Raw genomic sequence first — 25,402 nt, 5'->3', positions numbered from 1 at the left:
TTTGTGGGTAACCCACCTCTCTGTGTGGTCATGGTGCTGCTGCAGATGTTGGGAGGCTAGTAAGTGATGTCATTTGCCAGTTATTTCCTTGTGGGTTGTTGGAAAGAGGGTAAACCACGACCCTGTTCCAGAAGGAGACTGTGGGACTTTGTAAGAGCTAAAGGTGTTCCCCAGCTGCTCTCGGTCTGATTAGCTGCAGAGCACCTTCAGGGATCCCCAAGAAGTCTTTTACTCAGTGAGGAAATTGAGAAGGTCAAGCGTGTGTGTTTGGTGTGGGATGGTGGACAGGAGGGGCGGGCAGTGGGCCACTTCCTGCATCCTTAGTTGAGGGGCCCATTTTCACCCTGTCCTGGGTCATTACTAAAAGTCATAATGGAGACCATTTAGCGTTTTGTCTTTTTGTGGGGCAGAATTTGAGGACTCTGGCAACCAAAACAAAACAAAAAAGATAAGAATTGGCGAGGTATATTAGTAATTGCTAACACTTAATTTATACTTAAATCGAATACATATATTATTTTCTAGGTACTGTTTTAAGCTCTTTACTAGTACACATATTAACTCATTTTCTACAACATAGATCTCATGATGTGGGTTTTATTATTAACCTCATTTTGCAGAAGAGAAATCTGAGACCCAAAGAGGTTAAGGAATTTAACCAAGGTCACTTCAATAATGTGGCCAATTCAGGAATTGGTTTTAGAGCAATGCATTCTTAACTAGTATAAATAAGACTGTGCTTCAGAATAAGTAGGACTAGAAAACAGGACGTAGTGCTAGAGCAGGTGAGCTTATCCTGTCCCAGGTGAGAACTAGAAGATCCAGGAGCTGTCTCTTCTGGCCAGAGTGCCTTCTGCGGAAAAATGCTAGCTTTCCAGGGTGTTAACATGTACTTGTGGGTTTTTTTGTTTGTTTGTTTGTTATTTAATTAATAAGGTTACTTTTCTGCAATGCTTCTTGAGTGCCTTAATATAATAAAATGTGAGTGAGGGATACAGTGTACAAGAATTCCTAAATTTCTCTAAGAAATCCTGTAGACCAGAGATTGACAAAGTAGGTGGGGCTATGGCAGGTCATCTGTTTTCTTAAAGTTTTATTGAAACACAGCCATGCCCATGAGTTGTTTTGTTTTGTTGTTTTGTTTTTAACAGCGTAGTTAAAACTCCTTTCCCAAGTCTTAAGACTACCAGAATACATCAGATTCATGCTCAGGTATCATAGTCATCTATAAATTTTCAGAATGATTTCATTCAAAGGAGTGGCACTAGTTTACCTAATCAGTGATGTGAATTACTTTAGTTTTTATAGTGGTCTTCTTGACATTCCAAGATGACACTAAACTCCCACATTTCATAGATTCAGATTTCTTGGACTGAGTTTCAGGAATCATAACAGGAGAGGGAGAGGGAGTTTCCTGCCGTTTAATCATCAGCTTTGGGAGTTGAAGAACCAAGTCACTTATTAACTGACAGGAAATACCTGTAACACAGATGATATCTAAGTTTATTAGTTCAGCAAAACTTCAAGAATTGGAAAAAAGTATGCTCTATTAACATTTTAACCTTTCCTTTCTCCCAGAATGTAGTGGCTTGATGTTTATGGTATTAATAATTTCCCCAAACTAATGATCAGTACAGTAACCAATGGGAAAATAGAATTTCATACCTAACATTCCATTGGCCTGACGATGTCTGTTAAATATGAACTTTTATTTCAGAATCAACTTGTGATGGACAATGAACAGATTTTTTTCTAAAGGTGTATTGCTAAGTAAAGTTTTCATATAAAAATAAGATAGTAGAACAGACCTAACTATATTTAAATATCCTGTCATTTGTTTCAAATATGAATTATTCTAGCCTTAATAAAGTAAAAAAGTGTTTCAACAGTTTCAGAATTGGACTTTCTTTGTTGTTGTTTTCCTAAACTATTCTAAGCATAGTTGGGGAATATACCTTAATTAAGAAATTTTCATCAGAGTTTCTTAAAAGCATGGCTAATCTTGTCAGCCTTTTTCCAAAAGAAATGCTTTATTTAGCAGCACTTCTTTTTATTTTATAACATCATTCTTTTTCTTAGAACAATATTCATTAAATATATTCAGTTTTATGACCTCCATAGATAGACAGTTTTCTTGGCTGGCTCTTTAATTATAGGTGCAAGTATTTGCCTGTGTTATGATTCAAGTTTAGATACTGGCTAGTGTCCACCACTTTTTACAAAGAACAGACAGTGCCTTCTCTACCAGTTTTATTTATTTTACCGCTGACTGCTCTTTCCTGAGGTGTCATACAGTATAAGTCAATGAATAGCCTAAGTTCAAACAAATTACATTTATTTAACTAGCATTAACAAGCACTTCCATTTATTAGCCACTGTGGTTATAGAGATAAGATACAATTCATAAGTACCCAACTTTGTTGTTATTCTTTTCTAGAAATGTTTGGATTTGTACCAACTTTTGTTTTCATTGTAAAATTTAGCCCTTGATTACTAAGGCATCATCAACTCTTGGATCCCTACCCTTTCATTTTCAATTATTACAGTTCTGTTCTACATGCCCTAAAACTGATTCACTATAGACTTCTTCCTACCATCCCTAACAAATTTTTGACTAGCATTTTTATATATACACTAGAGGCCCAGTGCATGAAATTTGTACACTGGGGAGGGGGGTGGTCCCTCAGCTTGGCCTGCGCCCTCTCACAGTCCAGGACCCCTCGGGGGTTGTCCACCTTCCCATTTAGGCCCATTTCCTGCAGACATTCCTCTCGCAGTCTGGGATCCCTTAGCACTGCTGCAGACTCAGGAGAGGCTCCCGCCACTGCCACTTTGCTTGCCAGCCGTGAGCCCGGCTTCTGGCTGAGCAGTGCTCCCCCCCCCCCCCCCCCCCGGTGGGAGTGCACTGACCACCAGGGGACAGCTCTTGCATTGAGTGTCTGCCCCATGGTGGTCAGTGCGCGCACTCAGACATCCCTCTCACAGTCTGGGCTCTCCCAGTCCAAAACCTCTTGCCCCTTACTGCCCGCCTGCTGCAGAGGCAGGAGAGGCTCCCACCACTGCCACTGTGCTCGCCAGCTGGGCTCACTGCTCCTTAGGGCTGGTCCCAACCCCCATCCACTGGTGGTGGGGAGGGTTGGGGGAAATCAGGGGCTGGGCCGGCTGGGGAGGGTCTGTGGGAGGTTGAGTGGTCGTGCCCTGTCCCGCCTCTGAGGATTGCTGGCTTCACCCCCCTCCCACTGGTCATTCCAGAAGGTCTTTCCACCATCTGGTCTAATTAGCATATTAGCTCTTTATTATATAGGATAATATATACATACATTGTATTCACATAATGAGGATAAAATCACTTTATCTTTACAAAGGACTTTATTATTTGGAGATGTTTAAAGTCTTTATGAGCATAAATGATTCTTGGAGATAATTTCATTTGAAATATATTTATTAATGGAAAAATTGTAAAATTTAGCTTAGTACAGTTGCAAAGAAAGAATTGAAAAGGAATTATTTTCCCCTGTTGTAACTCATGCTAAGGGTTCATTGCTGTCTACTATTATTTGGATTGTGATTAAATAGGTTATGAGATGAGTTGTTGACTACACATCAATCTTTTTTACCACAACTCCTATAAATAAATAATGATTCCTTTCAGTAGTATAATTTCGCAAGAACAACAGATAGAAAAGAAAGATTTTTAGCTTCTCATCAACTGCCCATTTTCAGTGATTACATTTTTTTGAAGAAATTTGACTCAATTTTGCAGTTAATATTAAGTAAATACCTCTAAACACCTTTGTGGTATCTATAAAAATCAGTGAACATACATAGGTTACATTCTGAAAACAATTCCTTGATGAAAAAGATATTATCATCATCCAGGATGGAGAATTGTCTCTCTTGCTTAACGATATCCTGGTTTGTAAATCTGCTGGCCTAGGAAAACCAATAGCAATAGTGACTTTTTATGCAAATGTGCTGATCATGGAACTAATTAGAAATAAAAAAAATTTTTTTTGCATCTACTTTCTATATTTCATATATTTATATAAATGGGTGTTTTTGTAATGCAATATTTATCAATATAATTTCTCTCTAATAATACGCATCACTTGTATTTATACTATCCCCCCAAAATTGTCAAACTTAACATCATTCCTATATTGAGTCTCCATAAGGTCATGTTTATTGAGTATTTATAAAGCAATGCCCATTTGCTAGACTTTAAGAAACAACTGACAACTTAAATATTAAGAAGTCAATGTTACAATTTCCCACGAAGAGGTGGTCACATATTGGAATGTATACTTGTTCCTATACAATGATACTGATAAAATGTTAAATAAAATTGTCAAATGTCTTACTGTAAATCATAACTCTTTGGGTTTTCTTTCCTATCCCCACCTCTAAGCTCTTTGCTGCAGTGGAAATGCAGTTAGCCATAAAACTTCTTTCCCACAACAATGTCCCCTTATCTCCCTTTGTCCTGCAGAGATACTGTATCAGGGCCAGGAGTGGCCAGGGAGCCTTTGACTGCCAACATTGTGTGTAATTTGAGAAGCGCAGGAACTCCATCCAAGGGCCTCCTCTCTATTCTGTTACAGTGGCTGAGATTTCCTCAGTCATTTTGAGTTTTTAGTTTTTAGAAGTTCCTTACTAACATATAAGTGCCTAAAGGAGAAATGAGGTCTGGCAAGAAGGGGGCATAAGTTAAGAATAATGGGCAGAAAACTTTCAAGATCGTATTCTACCTCAGTTCTGCCTGAGGCTGACCTCAACTTCTGTCTCCTCAAATGCTCTTTTCCCATGGTACACTTGTCCAAGCTTTCAGTCTTTAAAACCTCTCCCTCCTATCTCTGCTTCCTTTCATAGCCAAGCTTCCTCTTTTTGCATTCTCCCCTCAATCAAACATTGGCAGTCTAGAGTTCTTCGTTCCCACGCTCCTGAAACTACGGTAATTTCTGTCGAACTGCTACCAAAATTCCAGGGCAGAGTTAAAGGTCTTCTCAGTCTTTATCATTCTTGACCTTTCTTGTGCCCTTGGTATCGCCACACCCTCCATGAAACTTGCTTCACTTTAATTCTGAAAAACCACCTTCTACAGAAGCTATTTTTACCTCCTCAAACCTGATCCTTAAACATAGGAATATCTATGGTTACATTCTTCTCAAATCTTCACTCTAGCTCCAGGGGTCCTAGACCCGGCTATAGCTTCTGTTGAGATTGCCTGGCTAGACCTCTTCCAAACCCACATGCACCTGCCGTGTACCCAGGCGTCTCACAGGCACCTCAGTTTTCATTACTGGATTTACTGGTTAGCCCACCTCACCTAAGGTTGTTCTTCTTCCAGTATTTCCTACCTCCTTTTATGAGATTATTATGTACCAACTCCTCAAGCTAGAAACCAGAAGAAAATGTCTTTATCTCTTTTATCCCTCTTCCAAAAAGTCTCTGAATCCTAGACATTCTACTTTCAAGTGCCTTGTATCTATCTCTTTCTGTCCATTGTCATTTTGTCATGATACCAACTTGAATCAGTAGTGTTATTCATGCTTCTTGTACCTCCCCTCTTTTAATTGGTTATGGAGCCTCAAAGGTGTTTTCAAACATAAATAGAAATTTCTCACCTAGTTCCCTTTCACTTTTCCCCTGTTTCCTTTAAAAAAGAGTTCATCATGCATTCAGCAATTTGTTCAGCAAAGCTTGAGCACCCACCTGAGATGTGGATGGGATAAACCATCCTTGGAAAGACACTCGTGGTGCCTACATTCTACAAGGCCCTTAATCCATTGCCAATATATCTGACCATTCCTACCAATTTTCTACAGATACTCAGTGATGCCTTGTCAGTTGGGTACCCAGATCTTTTCACAGCCTTCTTGGTATATGTTTCGGTAATTCTAGTCTCTTATCTTGTGGTCAGTATAGTGACTCCTCATCTTCTTTGCAGCTCTTTGTAATGGATTGCACCCTTCCCACCAAACTGCTGGTCACGTCCTGCTTTGGGCTACTAAACACTTACATCATTCAGAGAACTATGAAGCCATTTCCCATGTATGCCTCTCTGAGAGTAGGGACATTATCTCAAAGTATTACTCTAGCCTCTGAGCCTCATACACTATAAACAGTCAGTAAATTTTTATTGAATGAACATGTAAAGGTCTGTAATGAGAGCTTTGTACCAGTTGACATTCCAGACTTGCCTGTAGGGTTGGGCCTTTCTGAGGTAACATGATTTCCTTCCTTGGGCCAGGTGCCTGAGGCAATCAAGAATAAAGATGCTATTAAACTAGGGATGCTTTCTGTTCATGAACACCATTTACCTAGACATCTTTTGTTAGCTCATCTTTTTGTGCCTGCTCTACCTACAGGTACTATTCCCACAGGAAAGTCTGGAAAATGTTTAAACATTTGAATGGAATCACTAGTATAGAAATGTCCTTTTAAAATTGAATATATGCATTTATGTGTGTGTGTGTTTGTATTTATCCTCTGTCTTCATAGTGCAATATGCTTTATGAAAAGATTAACCCAGCTTCCCTCACCTCCGCTGGTTTATAAAAGTCTGTTAATTGTCAGAGGGAGATTTAATGCAACAGAGAAAACCCACTACACCTACCAGAAAATCAGCTAAAACGTGTTTCTTACTGAGGATGACTCAGTAAAAGCTTGAAAAAGAAAGACAGAGACCACCTTGAAATCACTGAAGTGTATTTCTGGAATTGCCAATATCATATGTTAGTGGCGAGCAACAAAATGTGCATATTATGAGTATTAATAGCCAAGTTTACTTTTGAAACTTATCTTTGATGTTTATATTATTACATCTGTACAGATTTCCACCAGAGCGGTATAATTTATTATGTGAAAAGGCCCTGGTTTTTTTACACAGAATTTTCCTTTCATGTGTGGATGGCCAATAAACTGAGTTAAAGATTTTGAGGGATATTTCAATAACCTGGTTTTACATTTGCAGAAATTAAGACACAGAGACTTTAAGAGACTCTCTTAATGTTGGAGTATTATTAGAGGACACTTTTAGGGCTGCTCCTGTTATACCAAACACATGACTCATGAATTTTTTTTTTCTGGATAATATTAAATCTTGTATACAAGTCAAACTTGTATAACCCTCTGTGTTGATCAAAGGTTCCTACCTGATCCCGCTCCCAGCAGCAGAACTAGCCAACTGTGCCGATTTGGGGACCCTCTGCCAAGGTAGGGAGCCAGCGTTATCCTCCGGAGTCTCTCTGTTTTCTTCTTGCTATTTTGGATAATGTTGTTTTTATTGTTTTGATTTGTATCTTAATTTTCTCTCGGGAAGTCAGAAACCAGCAAAACAGAAGAATTTCTGGATGTGTTTTAGTTGCGTGGGTGCACAGTACGTACAGTGTGGAGGAAGAATGCATTCACACACTGGATGACCACATTTCCATAAAGCACTGAGTTTTTTTAAATGTGAATGATTATATGCTATTAACCAAGGGTTGATTTCATTTTTCCCCTCTATGTCTCCTCAAGAATATTGCAAAGGTCCAGTATAAATACAGTCATACAATGTTTTGAAAAAATATTCATGTCTAAAAAATAAGAGGAAAAATTAAGTTGAATATTCAGTTACACCTAAGACAAGGCTGTGAGGCAATTTACGAGGTGCAATGTAACTTAAATATTGAAATAAAATTAGTTATACTAAGCTAATAGTAATATAATTTTATTAATTATTATAATGCATAGTGACTATATTATGCCAGCATTCTAATTATACATTATGGACTAAACAGTTGCATGCTAAATAATACATAATTAAAGTCCTGAATGTTTTAAAATAATATATTTTGCTTTAATTTTATTATTGCTGTTTCTAATTTCCATTACCCATTTTCATTCATTTATTCTATTAAATGCTCCTTTGTTCTATATACCACATTAAGAATCATGATCATGCCTTTTGTAAAAGCTGGATCTCTTATTAGGAGGAACATAGGATGAAAGTGACCTGGGTTAGAAGTGAGACTTAAATGAATAGAAATTAAAGGTGTCTTCTGTGGGTCCAGTGTGGAAGTGGGTTTTAATTCATTATTATCTTGTGTCCTTTCTGAGACATTATTCCTAATATTACTATCAATGAGTACCTTATGAAAATAAAAGTATTAAATGGTTTCCATAAACTCAGTGTAGTTTAAAAGTAATTATATGACACAGAAAAAAATAATTTTGCCTAGTTCCAGATCTAAAGGTTTTTAAAAATTATTTATTTTTTCTTTTAATCTGAGATACCTATAGTACTGATTCCTTGGGTCACAGGACTAGATGCCCAGCTATCCACCCCCCTGTGTCCTAAATGACAAAAAAACAAAACATTTTCCTGTTTATTGATGCATTTTGCATTAAGATAAATATAATTGACTGTTCATCATTTTTTTAAAAAGAATTCAGAAAGAATCCCTATTCTTAAATATTACATACTAGAGTTCCGGTGCATGAAAATTCATGCACTGGAAGGGGGGGAGCGTCCCTCAGCCCGGCCTGCCTCCTCTCACAGTCTGGGAGCCCTCAGGGGTGGGAGGTGACCTGGCAATCAGGGGAAGGCAACGCCCCCATCTCACCTCTGCTGCTGCCACTACCAGCAGCGCAAGCCTCAGCCGGCCCTGGTTACCTGAGCCTCAGGTGGCCCTGGGCGGCTGAGCAGCTGCCATCTGAAGCTTGCCTGCACCTTGGGCAAGCCTGGGTAGCTGGGGGGCTGAGGATGGGTCCGGCCGCACCATGTGCCTGCCACCCCCCCAACTGGGCTGAAAGGACTGTGGGTCTCCGGAGGGGCTGAGGGGACTGGGTGCCGCCATCTTGTGGCTATGGGCGCCACCATCTTTTTGACGGCATGATGGTCAATTTGCATATTTCCTCTTTATTAGATAGGATCACTTGGAAATGGAAAATTTTTTAGTTAAGAAAGCATATTTTGAAACAAGAAATTTGGTATTTTCCAAAGATCCCTTAGAAGGTAATTACTTAAATTTAGATAATTTTAAAAAATGAGACACATAAATGTTTATTGTCCATATGAATGTACATTAATACAAATGCACTCCTAGGATAAACTAAAGGAAAATTATATGTATAGTGTTTCTACTACTTATACAGGGTAGGGCAAAAGTAGGTTTACCATTGTGTGAAAGGAAAAAGACATGAAGGTAATGATTATTACAGTAGCTTTATTAACTCTATGTTTCATGTATTTACAGCTGTAAACCTACTTTTGCCCCACCCTGTATAGCTCCTTCAGAATTCCATAGAAAAATATTTTCAAAGCATTACATAAGGATTTCATCTTTGAGAGTTTTAGTAATATCAAAAGCATATCTATGACACAATGCTTTGAAAATGTTTCCCCCTTAGGCTTGTCCTTATGAAATCTATTTTGTCCATCACTGTTCAGTCAAGTTATTGGGATCTGTAAATGATTGATTCAGTCTATACAGTTTTTTTCTTTCATTTTGTTTTATTTCATCTTCTCAAGGACAAATATGTTTTTCTCTGAGATTTCATTTCTCTGTTCTTAGAGAATCAGGAAGACTGACTTAGTTTGGATCATTGTCAAGCTGATGGGTCCTCTAACCTTTTGCTTTTACAAACTTAGGAAACTGAGTTCTGTAAAGGTTTACTTATTCACAGTGTGGTCATCAGCCTGTTAATGGCAGACATAGATTTAGAATCTAAATGCCCTGTCTCCATTTCCTTTGTGCCAGATCCAGACTCTTGCAATGTGCCAGATCCAACTCTTACTAAAGGCCATGTGAACTGATTCTTACTGTGCCATAGAAAGCATTGCTTTATTTTATGCATTACAACCTCAGAGCCTGTTATAGTTAATGGCAAGAAATAGTTTCCGTTCCTTCTCCATGTAGTGTCATGAATTAATTATATGTTGCTCATCCATATTAACTGCCATGTGCTCCTTGCAAAATTACATTTTTCTCATCTTTGTTAGCAGCTACTGTAAGCTCTCCTAGTACTACACCACCTACTGTCACCACTAACATGCCTGTTACTAACAGAATTGATAAACAAAGGAATGGTAAGAAACTACCTTTTATATTTGTAATATGTCTGATGTAATAAAAATTGTATCCTAAGGGTAGAAATATCTAATGTTTCAACAAAGTTTCTGTTATTGGAATCAACTGGTACATTTGCAAGACTAGTAAAATAAATAAAATCAGTTGATTCTCTTGAGTTCCTCATTCTAGTGACCAGTGGAATGAGTTCACTTCCAGTACCACTCATCTGTACTTTTAGCTAAAACTTCTGAATTTCAAAGGAAATTTTATGAGAAATGTATTTGATGAAAAGGAATGAATTTATATTATGCTAGAGATCGCAGAAAAAAATTTCATGGTCTTTTGTTAGATTACTCTCTTCAGGAAACTACTTTCTAAAGGATTTTATAATTTTAAAAATCTAATTTTGGTAATTTAACTTTTCACTAAAGCTAACTTTATGCTTAAATATTTGTGACATGTAAACCACTTTACATGGTAATAATTTGCTCTCTGTTTTTATTTGTTGATGATGATTAGAATGTGATTGTCTATCAACTAAATCATAAATCAGTCAGTTTCTTATATGGATCATATAAATAGCCTTTTGGTAATTCAGAGTAAATGATTTCAGTTCCTCTGGAAAAAAAAAAAAAAGAAATTCCAATCAGGTGACTATACCATTGCCTCAAATACAGTAATATTCTCAAACATGAGGTATTAGAAACAAAGAGATTTTCTCAACTCCAATAATTTAAGTTGTGAGGCCAAGACATCTGTTAATGTATCACCAGGGACCGAAACCCAGAGAAAAGAAACACACATAGTTAATTTTTTCTTTTGGCTTTGGGGTTACATCAACTTCCTCTGTAGGGACATTTAAATTGGAAGTATGGAATATTTTACATGAAATGTAAAGGGTTATAAAGACATCGATTCAGGGAAGTGTTTATGGTTATTCGGGTAGTTACACCAAGGAGATTTATGATGGAGCAAAAATTCCAGCAACCCCCAAGAAAGCAAGAGCAGCTGAAGTTTCCAGTGCATATTTCACATGGACGCCAGCCAGTAGATGGGAATATTATAATTCTAACGAAGTACTTCGTTCTTTGTATGAACATACAAAGAGCCTCTGTGGCATTCTCCCTCCAGGACTGGCACATCCTCTACTGCCCAAGAACGTTTATATGATGTTTCAGAGTCCTTGACTTGGTGGAGTAGTGCTGTATTCACCCAGTTGTGTCATTTCTGACATTCTTGAAGAGAGCCTTGTTTACTCCATCTCTCTCTGCGTCATAGCCTTTATGGGAGTCTCAACAAAGCAAGCAGATGTTAGAATCAATTGAAATGGTTTGGTGACCACATTTAAGAAAAAAATTCTAATTCAGATGATTCTTGATAAAAATATAATCCTAGAATTTTAAAATATTTAAAAATATTCATAGGTTATCACGTAGTAGAAATATTTTCAAAATTGTGTACTCAAATTTTTATACCATCTTTTAATCACATCCTTGAACCATCTCTATTATCCATTTCATAGGTGTGGGTTTGTTTGTTTTTCTAAATTGACTCACTTTTTTGCTTAAACATTTTTATTTGGATGGAAAAATTGATATCACTGTTGTAGAATTAAAGCATAACCACTTGTTTTAAAACAGAAGTGAAAATAAATATAATGAAAACCATGTCATTGGATTCTCCCTATATCCTATTGCTTTCTCATATCTCAGCCCCCAAAACCTTTATTGTCTTGTTTAAAAGGGAGAGGAACAAAGTGTTAGAGATAGATGATAATCTAAATAAGGTTTTTTTCTTTGATGCAGTCAAATTTGAAATAATTGAAAAGAGAATTACTTGTTCACCTTGTGAATAAGTGGGATTTGATGTCATGTCCTGGACTATCTAAGATCATTCACATACTGCCAACCATTTCCAATGCACTTTTTTTATTCCTTGGGAATCTGACATAGTAAACATTCTCAGGCCTATGATCTGATATAAGTGTGGAGCAAAAGTAGTTTAAAGTTGTTCGTATGGAAAACAATACAGTAATTAATAAATAATAATACAAGAATAAACTCTGTGATTCGTGTACTCAAAACTGTAAACCTACTTTTGCCCCACCCTGTATTAGAGAATTTATTTTGTTCACTGTAAGAAAGATGAGCAAACTGTCAAATCTGTTTTCTACCTTATCTGCTTTCTTAAACTCTGGACTATCAGTTTTACTGTGTTCATCAGCAGAGAGTGGAGAGAGGTTGAAATTGGTTAACAATCAGACATATTTCTTCAATATATCAATTAAATGTGCTTTTCCAGCTTTTGTGAAATGTTCCTGTTTTTCTGTGTCAAGATTTTTTTTGTTTTGTTATTTTCAATAGGACTTTGATATGATACCTCAGATTATATACTAAGAAAATTTTATCTTTTAAGCTACTTTTCACAGATATTTCATGAACTACTGGATAACCTAGTTATTTTCACATATAACTTTTAGCCTTTTCTCTTACATTCCCAAAAAAGCTCTTTAATTTTTGTTTCCATTCAAAATTATATTTTCTATGCTTGCAGCACAACTCCAATACTACTATGGGGGGTTAAAAAAAAGTGTTAAACTTTTGAGAGGTCGGCAACCCAAGTAAGGAAATAACTTTGTTAGTCTTTATTATTATTCTTAAAACCTAGCTTACAAGTGATATTGTAACACTGCTTCTAGTTTCTCACATGCACTTAAGTAGTCAAATCAAAAATTTCCTCTCATGATATTTGTATGGATCCAACAATCAATCTAGCTGTACTTAAAGAAATTGTGTGTGTAGGATGAGCAGGGCTCCAAGTCATATTACAAACACCACTGTCCTATCATAATTGTCTCATCACTAGTTCAAAGAAATAATCTTGAATCTAAGATAACATTTGCTTTATAAATGAACATCTATCTTTTCAAATATATATTTTAAAATCTACTTTTCAGCCCTGGTGGGTTTTATTCCTGGTCAGATCACATACCTAGGTTGCATGTATTCGATCCCCAGTTGGGGTGCCTGTGGGAGGTAACTGATGGATGTTCATCTCTTGCATTTCTCTCTCTCTCTCTCTCCTCTCTCTCTCTCTCTCTCTCTCTCTCTCTCTCTCTCTCTCTCTCTCTCTCTCTTTTTCCCGCTCTCCCCTTTCTTCTCTCTCTAAAATAAATTTTTTAAAAAATATCCTCAGTGAGGATTTTTCAAAAAATCTACTTTTCAAATCTGTATTTCACAACCTTGACTATCGAGTAAAGTATGTCATTTCTGTATCTTCCAAGAAACTCCAAAAAGTGTGTTAAGAAGACAAAAAGGAAAAATTAAATTGGAGAAAGACCTCCAGACAGGAATAAGATTTTTTAATATCATGTGTAATGGCAAATAATAATTTGTACTTTGATATTCTGCATGGCTAGAAGTGTTATCTAATTGGAAAATGGATATATTCTTACACACTTTTTCCCCCAAAGAAATGTCTCTCATGAATTTTTCTGGCCTGGGTGCCATTATTAGGAAAAAACATTCATCTTTTGATGTCTCTGGAACAAATGAAGGTTTGTGAATAGCTTTTCTATTGAGTCACTGTGGGAGTTGTAGCGTTTTTAGGGAAGACTGTGAGGATGACATGGAAAAGCCTGCATCACTGCCTTCACTGTGCATTTTCTGCACTGACAGTGCTTAACAATTACTTTGCTGCAACTCAAAACCCCTTTCACCAACCCCTCAGTGGACATTTTATTTTGTTTAGACAGTTCACTCGTGGACATTTCTCAGGATTAATTATTGACTACATTATTCAAATTTTTAAAATAAATATAACAAGTAGCCTGTGCTGAGTAGTTTTCAGCTAACTATAAAAATATCACACTCTGAGGCTTCTGAGGAGAGACTACTTGATAATGATCCACAGCACAAGAGAATCTAACCAAGATGCTGGGTTTTTTGGCATATTCACATATTTTATTTGCTTTAAGCAATATAACGTTAAGGAGAGTACTATATAAATTGATTTAGGTTGCCTCAGATGTCTTTCTCATGTATAAAAACTATGAATTGAAAAAAAGTGAAGTAGAAAATATTTAAAATTTAAAGAAAAGTATGTTAAATATTTGGATGATTCCATAAAATTTCAGAAATGTCAGTGATATGAAACACTGATTTTTAGTATTTTGTAATATTTTACCAAGTGGGAAAGACTGCTAACTACTGTTGAACAAACACATGCTTTAGATCTCCATCTAGTGGCAGCTTTTCAGTTACTCTACTGGCATCAGGGAACATTCACAGAAGATCCTTAGATCTCTGAACTAAATACAGAATCCTGGACCTCTGCAATTTGAATTTCCTCTCAATCACTCGGAATGTCTATGTTTTGCTATAATGAGATCTAGAGGATAAAGGGCATTTTTGACCGAATTATTATTTATTTTAAATATATTTCTCAATGTTTCCATTCAGAATATTTTTAAGAGAATACAAATTCAAGATCATTCAAATACTTGAAGAGTTTTAGAAGCTAAAATAACATAATCTTTATAAATTAATCTCACTTGAACCTGTATCAATTTCATATATTTATATGACATCTAGAGTGGTGATTTTTTTTTTTTTTTGCATGAGATTCTGACCCATATATTGGAAAAACATTCCTTTAGTAATTGGACAGAAATTCACATTTTGGTAGATTTGGGAGGAATATTTTTGTAATTTTTTGGTACTGCCTCCCCAAAAATATTTATTAAATTCATTTCTCATCATTGTTTTAATTATACATTTCTACATTTTCTATGTATATTTTACTCAAGACATACCAAAACATAAACATGAAGAAAGATGATTGGCTATAGAGGAGATGCAAATTTTTTTTTTCTCTCAGTAATCTACTATATTTTAGTAAGGTGCCCTGTAACAAGCATGTAGAGAGATTTAGCAAGTCCTGGCTGGAGATCTTGGTGTGTGTGTGTGTGTGTGTGTGTGTGTGTGTGTGTCAAACTACTTTAAAGATTGCCTCCAAAAGAAAAAAAAAGCAGAACTTTCTCTGACATTGTTTTATTTTTAAAACAAGGTAGTACAATTGAAATTCTTTCTGCAATTATTATTTTTTCCCTCTACTTTAGTACAAATGACTACATTCATGAAATTTTGATGAAAAAAAAAATCTAGTGAAATCCAACCCAATAACTTAGTAGAAGTAAAGCTTTGTTGGGGGGGAGGGGGCAGAAAGAAAGGAAAGGGAGAATAAGGGGCTGAGGTAGTAAATATTTGTAAGCCTGTTCTTTTTCAAGTTACTGCCTGCCCATCATCCCATTGGTTTTCACATGCCATACTCTTTATAATGTATAAGAAAAGGGTAAGTTCTTATTACAAGAGACCAAAGTGTACATGAAAAGTCACTACTTTACAGACCATAAATACCAGAAATCTATAGAATTTAAAAATAGGAAGAAATGTGCAGGTGATGATTTAGGAGCAATGAATGAATTATCTATTTGTATAATCAGTAACTCCAAGAAGTTGCAAAGGTCAATGAACATAAAGTAAAAAAAAATCTCAATTTTTCTGTACCTGTGTAGGTGTTTCTTTTAAATTGTATGAAATTATATGATTGGAAATTTACCTTAAAATTATATGGCTATAAAATATAATTAATGGGTTAAATCCTATTTCTAATGGACAGATGGAATTATCTATAGAATTTCCATAGTGATTCAAAACATCCTTCATCACCCTGAGGTAAAAGTACAGAACAAGGTGGCAGAATGGGTAAGTGAACTTGTAAAATTTCTTTTTTGTTTTTATCCTATTAACCTCTGGAAATCTGGAAAAGACCCTGCTGTTTGGCTAACCCAGTCCACAGATGATACTGGTACATAGGTGTTGTTCATTATAAATGTATAAATTGTTAAGTACGTGAGGTATTGTGCATATGCATAGAAAGAGAAGTGCATTTGAACAAAAGGACAAGAAACTGAGCCTAATAGACTATTCATGTCCAAATAAGAAAATACCACACAAATGGAAATGTGTGTTGGTAGGTATCTTTATTTGTTATTATAGGCATGCATTTTCAGCACTGTTTTTAAAAGTATATTTCTTATTTTATTATTTTTTGAGAATTTTTAAAATCAAAAACAAAAGTATAAAAAGATATGCAGTAGGCCCTCGAATATGCCATTTCATTCATGTCATTTTGTTATAACATTGATGACATGTCAAGATACTTAATTCTTATTTACATCAGTTAGCCTATGGTAAAATGAGTTTCATTATACATAATTTTGCTTAAAGTCACAGAAGCTATTGTCCTACTTTAAGTGAGGACTTACTGTATCATGAAAGTCTTTCTACCCATCCTTGAAGCTTACATGGAGATGAACCTGGGAATCACTGTTTTTTTCTTGGTTTTTTTCAGAATTTGTGCATATTAAAGAAAGTAAGATTATTTTATCCTTTTTACACTAAAAGTAACATATTTTACACACCATTCTACACTGTACTTATTTTTGTTATTACCAGATTTATAACAGTACACGGAGACCTCCTTTTATCTTTTTATTTTTTCAAACACTGCATAGGGTTCCATTACGTGGCTGTCATTTATTTAAGGCATCAGTTGATGCATATTTACAGTATAATTTATTTAACCTGTATTATATTGATGAAAATTTTGGTAGTTTTCAATTTAAAAACTTTAATATGCTTTTCTTTTTTCTTACAAATACAACACATGCATTTATTTTATTTTTTCTTCCTTATAACAGTCTCAAAAATTTTCTTTCACAGATTTCCATTATTTATTTTTATTTTTTCCTATCTATGGTAAACTATGGGACTTTGAACTACTTTTTATATATAATGCTATTACAGTTAAACAGTTGTTGTGAATAAAGTCACTTGGATATACAATCTGAAGTAAGAAAAATGGTTTTTGATAGGTGCCTAATAAATTTGTCCTTGGTGTCAAAAGAGAATTAAACCATTCTTTGAGACATAGTGGTGACAATATATTATATACATATAACATATTTGAATGATAGGAAAACATAGTCTTATTTTTAAAGGTTATACCCTTTAAAACAAGTTGATCACAGGAAATAATAGTATGTAATTAACAACTCTATAAAATTGGGGGTAACAGTGAAATTCTCTAACAAGTCAAAGAAAACACTACTGTTGACTTTTTGGAATGCACATTAACTGTAGTGATTAATTTAAACACTAGAAGATATTTCATTTCTAAACGGAGAGCAATCTTTACAGAAAGAGAATATTATTGCATCCCATTTTCTTTCTAGCATTGTTCTTTTTGTTTTTTTTTTTGTTTTTTTAAAGTCAGAGTGTTTTCAAAAGATAAAACTCTTTATTTTCATTCCCAAATAAACCACATCTAATGTTATGAATCTCAAAAATTAGTCTTCACTGGAGAGTCTGCTTTAGAGAGGTATCATTTTACATTTATATTTATTTCATGCATGCTTTTCAACATAGGATCATTTTCATCTAAAACTAAGCTTTGCTGGACACTATCAGCTTAAGATGCATGATACCAAAGCAGATACTTGATAACAGAGAAAATATGAGTGGTGTCCCTGATTCATATTATTACTATTACAATATAAAAAGTTAACTTTTTTTTTGCCAGAATTTTCTAAAATTTACATTTAATTTTAGAATGCTTGCAAGTAGTGCTAAATGTTTATATGAGAAGTGACCTAAAAAAGAAACCCTTTGGGAGTGATATACAAATAAGAGAATTTCACATACGTAAGGAAATCCTGTTTTTTTATTGTATTGGACAATGCATAATGAAAATTGGTTATTTATAATGAGAAGAATCATTGCTTCATTAAAAAGTCTGGTGCTGAGGCCTAAAAAAGACTGTTAAATAACCAAATAGTAATTAATATAGCTCCCAATATGTTGAATATACTTCTTGTTTATTTAAAGGTGTATACTGTTGAGTTACAATTTTTCTTAGTGCTAATATTTTTATGAGATTATAATTACTAGGAAAACATGTTATTGCCTCTCGGTGTTTATTGAATGAAGACTATGGAAGTGTTTATTGTTTCTATCTTCCCTCTTACAGCTAAGTTCTTAGTGTTAGGACTAACTCGGCAGCCCATTATAATGTGAGCTAGAGGGGAAAGCATAGTGTTTCCAGACAGACACGAGTTCCAATCTGGAATCTACTCATTCTTAGTTGGGTAACCTTGGGCAAGCTATTCCATCTCTGTTAGCTCTCTGTTAAGCTCAGTTTCTTCATTTAGAAGGCAGCAGGGGCAGATAATACCTATCTCATTTGTTGTTTTGGGTCAAAAGAAATAACATTTGTAAAGTTCTTGGCATAAAATGATGTAGTAACTGTTATCTTTACCTTTCTTTCACTCCTTTTGCTCTCTGGGATTTTCCCAGGGTCTTATTCCAAAAACAACTTATCTTTTGGGAGGGAAGAAACTTGATTCAGATTTTTTTTTTAAGTATTACCAAAACTCACCCTTTTCCATTGTATTTTTCAGCTTAATTCAACCTTCCAAAATTGGAACTATACTGTTTACGTGGTTAATATCAGGTAAATGACAGGATAAATTATTTGAGAAATAAAAAGTAGTATCTAATTTTATACTACTCCATCTTTCTCTAATTATACCCACACACACTAGCACACACATACACACATGTGCCATATTGATAATCTTTCTACAAAAATTCTATGTTATGTTGTTTCTTTACACAAAAGCTTCAGTGTTGCAGCAGTAATTTTAAAAAAATATTGATTTTGGATCCTAATCATTTTATTTTTAAATTTAGCCTGTACTTTCAAAATGTATTTGTGATTTTAAAGAAATTATGTATATACTAGAAGTTTGGTGCACAAAATTCATTGCACAGGTAGGGTCCCTAGGTCTGGCTGGCGATCAGAACCAATCAGGGCCTTTTGGCTGCTGGCCAGGACCTTCCTTCCCAGGCTGCCAGCTGCTGGCCAGGGCCTTTCTTCATTCCACGCCACCCTGGTGGTCAGTGCATGTCATAGCGAACTCCCGAGGGGACACTTTGCATAGTAGGCTTTTATATACAGATATGTGTGTGTGTGTGTGTGTGTGTGTGTGTGTGTGTGTATGTATTATTTAATGAATATATTATATGTTATAATGTACCACAATTGAAAAGATTATAATTAAATATTAGTTTCTTCTCAGAACCCCAGGAGGTCATCTAGAGCATCCCCTGGGTTGCATGCACCCTAGTTTGGAGACCATTTTTTTTTATAAGGCATCTACAGTCTGATTGCAACCTAACTTTTCAAAATTATCTCTCACTCTTCTATTTAAATACTTCACTAAAGCTCAAGCAAATAGCACCCACATATGCTCCTCTGCACCTTGTTTTCACAGTTTCATACTGAAAATAGCTTTCTAAAATGTATTTTGCGAACCCTAAGCATATATTCTATGTACCCAAGAGGGATAATAACACAGAGAAAGAGATCAGTTGGTCAAATGAGTTCAGGAAGTACATTATTACTAAATAAACTGAAGCAGCTCTGTCTATCTCAGATGTTTTAGTGAATCTTGAAAAGAGAGCATGGGAACATAGTTGCCTAGCTTATTTGAACATGCAGCTAGTTTTTGTCTCGTGCATATGAAAAAACTAGAACTACTCAGAACACACATTTGGAAATGCTGCCTTAGAATGTATATTCTGCCTCTTTCTTTCAACTCCTCAAATTTTGTTGTTGATAGTAATGGCAGATCGGATGATAATGAACCTATGTGTTTTTATTTATAGTTTACACCTGACCTCAGGAGAGGACAAGATTAAAGTCAAGAGAAGCATTGGGACTGATCAAAGGTAACACTGAGAAAGTCTTACAGAAAGTATAACACCCTGCCTCTTGCCCTTCATTTTAACACTCTGGTAGAGAAATTAAAACAATGAGATAAGAGAGAAACATTTTAATCACATAGCACATTTAGATTATTTCTTTATCATTAATGCATACTGGTATCTTTCTTAGAGCTGAAACTGTAATATAGCAGAATGGATACAAGTATACATCTGATGAAAAATAATTCAGAAGTAGGACATTTTAAATGGATGAATTATTAGTTTTAGTATTTCCAGTTTTTTTACAATAACTATTTACCTCTCATTTCAAATAGACCTTAAACAAAAATTAAAATTGTTTTAACTTTTTTAAAACAAGGTATTTATGTATGATAGAGTCATATAATAACATGGGCAATATGGGCTAAAATATGTCCTGCATTTGAAACCATCAGTTAATTTTCTGAAGTCTGCATTTTAAACTTATATCAAGATCATGACTTAAACAGGCAGATAATTTAATGGATATGGCACCGTATATAATCAGTTGGCATATAAAAAAGCCAGATATTCAGAATGACATACCTAACCTCCTAAATGGAATAAATTTAGTTATGTTTATGTACTATTTTGCATCTCCATAGAGTTAAAAAGAAATTACTAGAAGAGCAAAAGTTTACATAAGTCTTGCTCTGTTTCAATTGACTGAATTTAAATTATGGATTTACAACCATAATGATGGAATACACTTTCTTTTCAGGTCACATATTATTATTATAAGAAGATAAAAATAAAATTTCAAACAAGAGTTAACCAGCAAGTTTTCTTGTTCTTTTTCTGTTCAACACTAAAATAAAATAAAAAAATTTAAGTTATATTTGAAGCTTATCATTTCTCTATATATTCAACAAACTGGATCGAGCCATCTGATTAGGGAAAGTTTTTATTTTGTCACAATTCATTTTCCTTTATGATCTGAGGCATAGGGTAATGTGTTTTAATACTATATTCTTGATGGGTGTTTCTCCTCTATTTAGCCAATTAATTTCTCCTCTAATCCTTATTGCTAGATCATATTGAGCCTTCAATAGTGAATCGAGCAGTGATCAGGATCCCTTGCTGGATATTGTCTAGCACTTGGGGCTACCCTAGTTTTGGGTAGTAGACTCTGTTAGGGGGTCAGCCTTGCCCTTTTTAGTTCATTTACTGTAATTCTTCCACTATTTGACAGTACTACAATCAGCCAACAATAGTATATGGCAACACCTCAGAAACTCTTGCTTGAAAGAAATTTAAAATCATGGAGTCTTGGTTTCCTGTCTGTCAAACCACTGGGAAACTTCACAGAAAATTATAGGGAGAGTGAATTATAACAGTATATATAGGAAAATCCACACATTTAGTTTTTCTTTGGTATGAACTTTTGACGTTTGAAAATTTATTCTCATAGCTTTTCCTGCCCTCTCTTTTTTTCTATTTTCTAATGCTCTTAATAAACCTTTATAGTCCCTCATAGTTTTTCTAAAAACCATAGTCTACTAGTTTTACACATACTCTTTTTTCCCAAACTTTCCTTTCAATTTTATTGTAACACTTAACACAGACTAAAGCTTCAGATAACGCCATCACACTCCATCTCCTAGACAGACAGGAAACCAAAACCATAGAGACTGGTTTATTCAAATAAAGAATGATTGATACTAACAACAGATAGAACCTGACTTTGTAGAGCTACAAAATAGTTTTAGTTTTCAGGATGAGAGAGGAAAACAATCCAGATAAGACCTGTAACAATGTGTGCTCATTATTGAATTGCTGAATTGGGTATTCAACATCATCCACAATACATTGTGCTAATTATGTTCTCAATATTCAAGGAAAGTAGAAGGTCACAATCCCAACTGGAAGTTCTCAGTAACTGGAGTGGCAAAACTTATTTTTCAATGATAATTTAATCAGTGTTTACTTTTTTTATAAGCCATGTTAAAAACTATTATGCCAGTTCACTCAAATCTATGTTTGAATCATCTTGAAATATGTCTTATACATGAACATTAAGTAGTACATCATTTTGGAGATAAATAGCCCTTCAAAGTGTATTATGAACACAGTAGAGCATTTTGTCCTTGAGATTAGTACAGGCATTTATGGGGGAAATAGAACTCTTCTTTAATTTCCCCTAACCTTCAATAGCAAATATTTCACTTACTCTTTCTTTTTAGCACCACAAATATATTAATACTCTGACTTTTTCATTTTTATTGGTACATCCCAAATTTCATAAATACAATCTACAATGCTGCTCCATTGAGTGCTTTATAGTTATTTTGAAATCAATGACTTTGGCATGTGGACAGTCACTGATATTGATAATATAATGACTTATGCCATATTATTCATTTCTCCTCAGAATATGAAGATGCAAGTTCTTTGTAAACCCAGAGTTTTCACATATAAAGGAAAATATTTCTCTTCTACCTGACAAAATAATTTCATTTAACTTTCCCTCACTGTTAAATTAATAGTTTTTATTTCTGCTATTGACTATGGCTGTGATTATAGTTCAGCCAAAAATTGTATTACTTCAAATTATAGAGCCAAAAGTTTGGATAGGACTTTTAGGATACATCTCTATTTCCCATAGAAGTATATATTTTTTAAAACATTCAAAGTCCATAAACTTCCTAATATACTGGTCAATCACTGACTATATTTTGAATACTTCATAACTTTTCACCAAGTACTTGCAAATATTTCATTGAGATGGAAAATCAGTTATCACAATTCTTGAGAAATTATAACACATGAGTAATTTCAAAAGTTAAATGATCAATGTAGTCAGATTGTTGAAATTCAATTTTTCTAACAAACTTTATTTTCAGCTATAAAGAAACTAGAATTAACCATATGTCCCTTTCTTGCATGTGTGCTATAAAATCCTATATAATAAAGAGGTAATATGCAAATTGACTATCACTCAGACACACAAGATGGGTGCCCCATGTGGTCAAAGATGGCCGTCCCCATGTGGACAAAAGATGGCCACCACAAGATGGCCAGCAGGGGAGGGCAGTTGGGGGTGATCAGGTCTGAAGGGGCGGGCATTTGGGGGGGACCAGGCCTGCAGGGGAGGGCAGTTGGGGGCAACCAGGCTAGCAGGGAAGGGCAGTTAGGGGTGACCAGGCCGGCAGGGGAGGGCAGTTAGGGGCAATTGGGCCAGCAGGGGAGCAATTAGACATCCAACAGGCTGGCAGGGGAGTGGTTAGGGAGTGATCAGGCAGGCAGGCAGGTGAGCGATTGGGAGCCAGCAGTCCTGGATTGTGAGAGAGATGTCCAACTGCCCAGGCCTAAACGGGCAGTCGGACATCCCTCAAGGGATCCCAGATTGGAGAGGGTGCAGGCTGGCCTGAGGGACACACACCCCCGTGCATGAATTTCATGCACCGGGCCTCCAGTATTACTAAAAGTGTTTTGCAAAAGAAATGGGTTATTAAAAAATATTTTTTAAAAAATCAGAGAATAACCAAAGAAATATGCATATATACATGATCCATGGACATAGACAATAGTGAAGTGAAGGCATGGGATGGTGTGGCAGGTGCTGTGTGTAGGGGGGTCAATAGGGAATAAAAGGGGTATATCTGTAATACTTTCAACAATAAAGTTACATTTAAAAAATCAGTTCAAATGATTAAAAAAATGGAGTGATGTGATATGATAGAATTATAAAATAATATCCTACAAAATCAATTTACATTGAGATATTGTTGACATTATCATTTGTACAGCAATAGAAGTCTATGTGTGCCTTGGAATATCTTTTTAGTGTCAGCACTTTATGGTCATCCCTCTTATTGCCATATCCAGATGTTCTATTTTTCTACATAAAAACAGCCAATCCAACAACAGTTCTATCTACAATGTTTCCCTAGGTTGGCGATTTGGGCCCTTCTGGTTTACAATGCTACCAACAATCTCAATTTAGAAGGGAAAGTCATTCAGCAGAAGCTCTTAAAAAATAATGATTCCCTGGATGAGGGCTTGAGGCTGTATACAGTGAGTGTGAGGCAAATGGGTAAGTGCCTTTAATTTTTTTATTATATGTATTTTGCGTGACTATATATTCAAGTTTAATTGAAACAACAAATATTCTTTCTATGTGTGTTGTTTCCTTATTTAAAGCTATTTTTTTCTGATGATGAAACTTATCATAGTGGTGATATTGTAACAAATGAGTGACATGGTTAGCGTAAAAGCAATCAACTCGATACCTATGAATCTAAAGGAATGAACGAGGCAGGGGAGAGTTTATACTCCCTTTTAGGGATGCATTATAAAAATACTAAGGGTATGAGCACAATGCCAGGAGAGTCTTGACCAGATTTGGCTTCAACTTTAGGAAGAAAGAGAGTGTCTACTAGTATATATGCATATGGGAACACGAATGAGGTAAATCTTAGAAAAGGTAATTTCTTATCATAAAACATTTCCTTCTCTTATGTTTTATGTCTTCGTTAATGACACTACTTTGCAGGAATAGGCCAGAAATCTGGGAGTTATCCAGGACTTAGATTCAATTCTTATCTAGACAACATTCACATCCTAAGCTCCAACCTCACATGTGGTACTGCTTGCACTTCCCCAGCATGCTGTGCCTCCTTCCTTTGTCTTTGCTCATGCTGCTCTTCTCTACTCTCACTATCCACCTACTCATCACCTACCTAGTTTTAAGGAGAACCCAGAGTCACCTCTTCTATAAAGCCTTTTCTGTCATCATCCATGTATAAATAGATGTTACCTTTTTGAGCCACCACTCTATGCTGTACAGATACCTAGAGTACTGGAGACATTAGAAGACCATAGTATTTAACTGCACTTACATATATTTTCTTTAAACAGGAATTTCTTCTGGCTTGAGTACACACCTTATTTTCTTTATCTTCCCACCTCCCCCCATCACCCAGCAAACTCCCCAGCACTTAAATACTTAAATAAACAAACAAATGAGGCTTGATGGGAATATTATAGAAAAGCAAATGATCAAAAATGTGGACAGTAGAAAGTAAAGTTAGAAGTGAAAGAGAGGGAGGGAGGGAGGGAGGGAGATTTGTTGTTCCACTTACTTATGCATTCATTGGTTGCATTCATTGTATGTACCCTGACCTGAGGTTGAACCCGCAATGTTGGCATATCAGAAGGAGGCTCTAACCAATTGAGCCACCCAGCCAGGGCTTATTGTTCTAATGTTATTCTATGATTACAACTATATTATGATTAGGTACGTGAGTAGAGATAAAAAAAAAACGTTGACACTTGGCCTTATACGCACGCAGGAGGTTGAAGTGGGGGAAGCTAGTATTCCTCAGTCTTTGGGACCATGGTTATGACTAACGCCAGACACAGTGGAATAAAGAACAAGCATCTTCCCTTCTACCATGAACCTCCCATCTCTATTGCGTCAGCTTACACAGTTACAGAGAGCTCACAGAAATGGAAGAACACAAATCGTCATTGTCA

General features: G+C 35.5%; 1 protein-coding gene across 1 annotated transcript in view; it reads left to right on the top strand.

Moving 5' to 3' along the window:
• ADGRG6 (adhesion G protein-coupled receptor G6) overlaps positions 1-25,402 on the top strand; it is a 139,611-nt gene that overhangs the window by 73,312 nt on the left and 40,897 nt on the right. The window contains exons 5-9 of the mRNA XM_028141205.2: positions 7,147-7,215; positions 15,735-15,820; positions 18,577-18,629; positions 19,847-19,909; positions 23,818-23,960. Coding sequence (XP_027997006.2) covers positions 7,147-7,215; positions 15,735-15,820; positions 18,577-18,629; positions 19,847-19,909; positions 23,818-23,960 — 414 coding nt within the window. The remainder of the gene's footprint in view (positions 1-7,146; positions 7,216-15,734; positions 15,821-18,576; positions 18,630-19,846; positions 19,910-23,817; positions 23,961-25,402) is intronic.

The sequence above is a fragment of the Eptesicus fuscus genome, chromosome 10, assembly GCF_027574615.1.
Source record: "Eptesicus fuscus isolate TK198812 chromosome 10, DD_ASM_mEF_20220401, whole genome shotgun sequence".
NCBI lineage: Eukaryota > Metazoa > Chordata > Mammalia > Chiroptera > Vespertilionidae > Eptesicus > Eptesicus fuscus.
Note: the sequence above shows the minus strand (reverse complement) of the source record. Positions and strands in the feature narration are given on the sequence as shown.